The sequence below is a fragment of the Nannobrachium achirus genome, assembly GCF_963921795.1.
Source record: "Nannobrachium achirus genome assembly, chromosome: 23".
Taxonomy (NCBI): domain Eukaryota; kingdom Metazoa; phylum Chordata; class Actinopteri; order Myctophiformes; family Myctophidae; genus Nannobrachium; species Nannobrachium achirus.
This window is the reverse complement of record NC_137830.1, coordinates 13,222,213-13,226,989: the sequence shown is the minus strand read 5'-3', so window position 1 is coordinate 13,226,989 and position 4,777 is coordinate 13,222,213. Positions and strand designations below refer to the sequence as shown.

General features: G+C 44.1%; 1 protein-coding gene across 1 annotated transcript; it reads left to right on the top strand.

The window, feature by feature from the left end:
- Positions 1 to 305: 305 nt before the first annotated feature.
- kcna1b (potassium voltage-gated channel, shaker-related subfamily, member 1b) lies at positions 306 to 1,802 on the top strand (the record flags this gene model as incomplete). The annotated part of the gene is made up of 1 exon (XM_080754559.1): positions 306 to 1,802. The coding sequence occupies one exon, from the start codon at positions 306 to 308 to the stop codon at positions 1,800 to 1,802; it is 1,497 nt and encodes a 498-aa protein (XP_080610685.1).
- Positions 1,803 to 4,777: the final 2,975 nt, after the last annotated feature.

The following is a 4,777-nucleotide window of genomic DNA, read 5'->3' as shown; positions in this document are numbered from 1 at the left end:
AAACAGATGGTGTACTGGCAAATATATCTATCACTAGAAAGGAGAGTATTTATTTCTCTCCTCTCATCTGTTTTCCAAATAGGTGATATTGGAAGCAGAGGCATAGAGGGAGAAGTGATGGTCCACTTAAAGAGAAGCGCAATGGATCCGCACTGAGGGAGCGAGAGACAGCCCCTGACAGCACAAGCACTGGCATCGGGTCGAGAAGAGAAACCAGAGGAGCCCAGTAACGACTGGATGCCTATTCAACCGGACTAAACCCGCGACATTATCTCCTCCATTGCACCGCACGCTCGCCTGCCAGGATGACAGTGGTGGCAGGAGATAACATGGACGAGACCTCCACACTGCCGGGGCACCCGCAGGACACTTACCCCCCGGACCACGACGACCACGAGTGCTGCGAGCGGGTCGTCATCAACATATCCGGGCTCCGCTTCGAGACCCAGCTCAAGACGCTGTCCCAGTTCCCCGAGACCCTCCTGGGCAACCCGAAGAAGAGGATGCGCTACTTCGACCCGCTGAGAAACGAGTACTTCTTTGACCGGAACCGCCCGAGCTTCGACGCGATACTGTACTATTACCAGTCCGGTGGGCGGCTAAGGAGGCCGGTCAACGTGCCGCTGGATATGTTCTCGGAGGAAATAAAGTTTTACGAACTCGGGGCGGAGGCGATGGAGAAATTCCGCGAGGACGAGGGGTTCATAAGGGAGGAAGAGCGACCTTTACCGGAGAAAGAGTTCCAGCGTCAAATCTGGCTCCTTTTTGAGCACCCGGAGAGCTCCGGGCCTGCTAGAGGAATCGCTATAGTGTCAGTGATGGTTATCCTTATTTCCATAGTCATATTCTGTTTGGAGACATTACCCGAGCTAAAAGAGGACCCTGGAGGCAGAATGCACATTGTGGGGAACACCACTATGTATTACAAAGCAAATATCCTCACAGACCCGTTCTTTGTGGTAGAAACACTCTGTATAATCTGGTTTTCTTTCGAGTTGATAGTTCGTTTCTTCGCCTGTCCTAGCAAGGCAGCATTCTTTAAGAATATGATGAATTCAATTGATATTGTGGCCATCATCCCTTATTTCATCACACTCGGCACAGAGCTGGCTGAGGACCCCGACCCAGGCTCCAAGGAGGGGAAGATAGCTGGAGGAGGAGAGCAGGCCACGTCTCTGGCCATCCTCAGGGTTATTCGTCTAGTGAGGGTGTTCAGGATCTTCAAGCTATCAAGGCACTCCAAGGGACTTCAGATATTGGGGCAAACCCTCAAGGCCAGCATGCGCGAGCTCGGCCTGCTGATTTTCTTCTTGTTCATCGGTGTGATTTTGTTCTCCAGTGCTGTATACTTCGCCGAGGCCGAAGAGAAGGAGTCCTTCTTCACCAGCATCCCAGACGCGTTCTGGTGGGCTGTAGTGTCCATGACCACGGTGGGCTACGGCGACATGTACCCAGTGACCATAGGAGGAAAGATTGTGGGCTCCCTGTGTGCCATCGCCGGCGTGCTGACCATTGCGCTCCCGGTGCCCGTAATTGTGTCTAACTTCAACTATTTCTACCATCGCGAGACGGAGGGAGAGGAGCAGGCCCAGCTCCTTAATGTTAGCAACCAGAACCTGGCCTCGGAGACCAACTCCAGCCGACGCAGCTCGTCTATTGTTAGCAAATCAGAATACATGGAGATAGACGAGGATATTAATAACAGCATTGATAATTTTAGGGAGGCAAATCTTAGAACTGCCAACTGCACTGCCCCCAGCCAGAACTGTGTCAACAAGGGGAAGCTTCTAACCGATGTGTGATGTCCTGCACGAGGTGATGTCCCAGACCGGCAACAGTGTAAATATTGTAGAAATATATGAATGCTTGATTAACTTTGTTGATGCGTTTTTGCATTGCGTTATTATATCTGAACATGTGTGACTACTGTGCGAAGACAAGTGTATCACAGGCAACATAGGCTACTGGTGAAATCTGGCATACCAACCACTGCTTTAGAAAAATCTAATTGGAATTATCATGGAAGAGGAATTGTTTGGCAACTGACACATCGAGAAAATCAACAAAATCCAACTTGCGTGTAAAAGTATGGCCCTGCTCACTACACAGAGATGGTTTTGCATGGATTACAATGAACTTGAGGTGTGCTTTTTTCCTTTAAAAGTGCGCCACGCGAGAGGAGGCGAACGAGAAATCTTAAGCACTGCCTTTGCACACTCACAGGCCACTTAACTGCAGAGGGTTGATCGATGCTGTTCTTTCAAAGGCACCTTACCGAGAAACGAGATAGTGGAGGAGATGCATCTTTTCTGTCTGACTAGGTGGCTGAGGAGGTTCTCTTGTGGAGGACATCTGCAATGCCGCTAAAGCGGCGTTCCCTGTATGATGCCATGCAACACATTTATGTAACGTCGGCCGTCGGGGGTGGAAACCTTGTATGTCCAAAAGACTGAAAAAGTGAAAATGGCCGATCTACAAGCTCACAGTGTGTCGCATTGTGAGCTTGTAGATCGGCAATTTTAATTAGTTTTGCTTGACCCTCTTGTATGACGAAGTAGGGTATTAAATGAAGCAAAAACGTAGAGTTCAAATTTGGAAATACAAGGTTTCTTCCCGGCAGCGACGATAAGCTCAGAGTAGACTCGGCATGTTGTGACCTTTTTTTTTTTTTATATTGGCATGCGCAATGACATTACCTCATTTTTATTTGTGCTTTCTTCCTTGCTTTCTTTCTGCCCCCTAACCATTGTCTTCTCCTACTGGTACCCAAGCCTTGAGATTCACTTTATTTATTTATTTCATTGTTTTTCTGTCTCGTTTGGTTTTTCACCAGAAGTGCACTGGGTTATTTATTATTTAAGTTTATATTTTCAATTATTTAAGAGCATTTTTAAGTGCTGAATGTTAAACCTTAAGGGAACAGTAACACTTTTCTTTTCTTTTTTCTTTTTTTTTTGAAGATCATGGCATGTCAAAATACCAAGCATTATGGCCTAATTAGCTACAGTACTATGTATCCTAGTATACTCAATGCATGACGTCAGTATTAAATTGCTTGCGGTTACGGAGAGACCTTGGGAACCGTGGACAATTCTCCTCATTATTGTCAAGCTGAGAGGAAGGGATACTATTGTATAAAATGTTGGAAGAGGGACTAATCTGCTAAAATAAGGAGACATACATGATGATTCCCGACAAGAGACATTTCATATTTACAATGTCCTCTTTTTTTTTTTATTTATTTGGTTTTGGAGTGCATGGATGCTCCCTGGAGAAAAAAAACAAAACACAAAAGGGTTCTGAACATCATTTTGTGAATCGCGACTCCATTTTAACATTTGATTACCACAATTGTTAATGATTTAAAGAGAGGATTATGAAAAAAAAAAACAATTAATATTGAATAGATTTAATGGGAGTAACTAAAATTAGTTTAGAGTGCCTTGGACCCTGTCTCACAGAACAAAAGAAAGTGCCTCCCTGTACCGTAGACAACTGAATAATGTGCAGTTCCTCTTAAACCTGCCATGAGATGCACTATTACCTGCACATTTAGAGGGTTACTGTCTAAAACTACGTATATATATATACATATATAGTTGTTGTCAGGCAGAAACCTTGTATCTACAAGTTTCAAATTTGTACATTTTTTCGCAAAGTAAAGCACTGCTTCATCATACAAGGCCATCGCACAAAAGTAGTGAAAACAGAAGATCTACAAGCACACAACGCCTCGCGGTGCGAGGCGTTGTGTGCTTGTAGATCGGCTGTTTTCACTAGTTTAGATCATTTTTAAAATGATAAATACAAAACGAACGGTTTTGGACATACAAGGTTTCCACCCGACAACGACGATATATATATATGGGCATGACATATGGCTTCAATGCACAATTACTGAGAGCAGGAGTGATATTGAAGAGGGAAAAGATCATGAGCAAAATAATGTAAAGGTAATGACAGGTTATAACCTGATTCTCATCCTGATGAATCAGGAATTCATATCCATTCCAGGGTTTGTCGTGCATGTACTGTACTTAAAATGGAACGTTCCTGGTTGCAGACCTCTAATTTGTCTTTGACAACATACCTGTTAGTACTTAATTCTACCCCAGATTTGAAGTTCAAAGTGCTCACATGTTTACCATTGAGCCAATAGAGCCTGCGCCTGCTTGCTCAGGGGATACATTGAATCTTGAGTTCAGGTCAGAATTCGTGCCAGATCCTGTGTCTAGGTGAGACATGACCTTTGACACAATCTAAATGTCTCAATAGAAGAGCAAGGAGACAAAATACAACCACCCCAGTTGTATAAGTTATATATTGTATTAACATACCCTAACATACAGATTAGACAAAATGTCATTCTATTCCTTAACCCATTTAGGCCTAGAATTATTGAATGCTTTAACCAGTGAAAAATAGCAGATATACAAGCTCACAGCGCGGCACCGAGTGCCGCGCTGCGAGCTTGTAGATCTGCTATTTTTGAAAAAGTTGTGAAAATGTGTGCAAATCTTTGAATATATGTATTTTCAAAGCGAACGTTTGTAACTCAAATTTTGCTTCTGGGTGGTCCCTGGAACTAGATATTTTGAAATGGGGGTCCGTGGCCAAATAAATATCATTTTGGGGGTCCTTCACATGAAAAGGTTTGAGCACCACTGACATAGTAGTCTCTCAAGAACAGACTAACTGAGCTCCAGTTAAGTGAAAAGGACCTTTTCTTTGACGATGGCTGGCCAGATTGCTGACATAGAAACATAGTTTTTTTCCA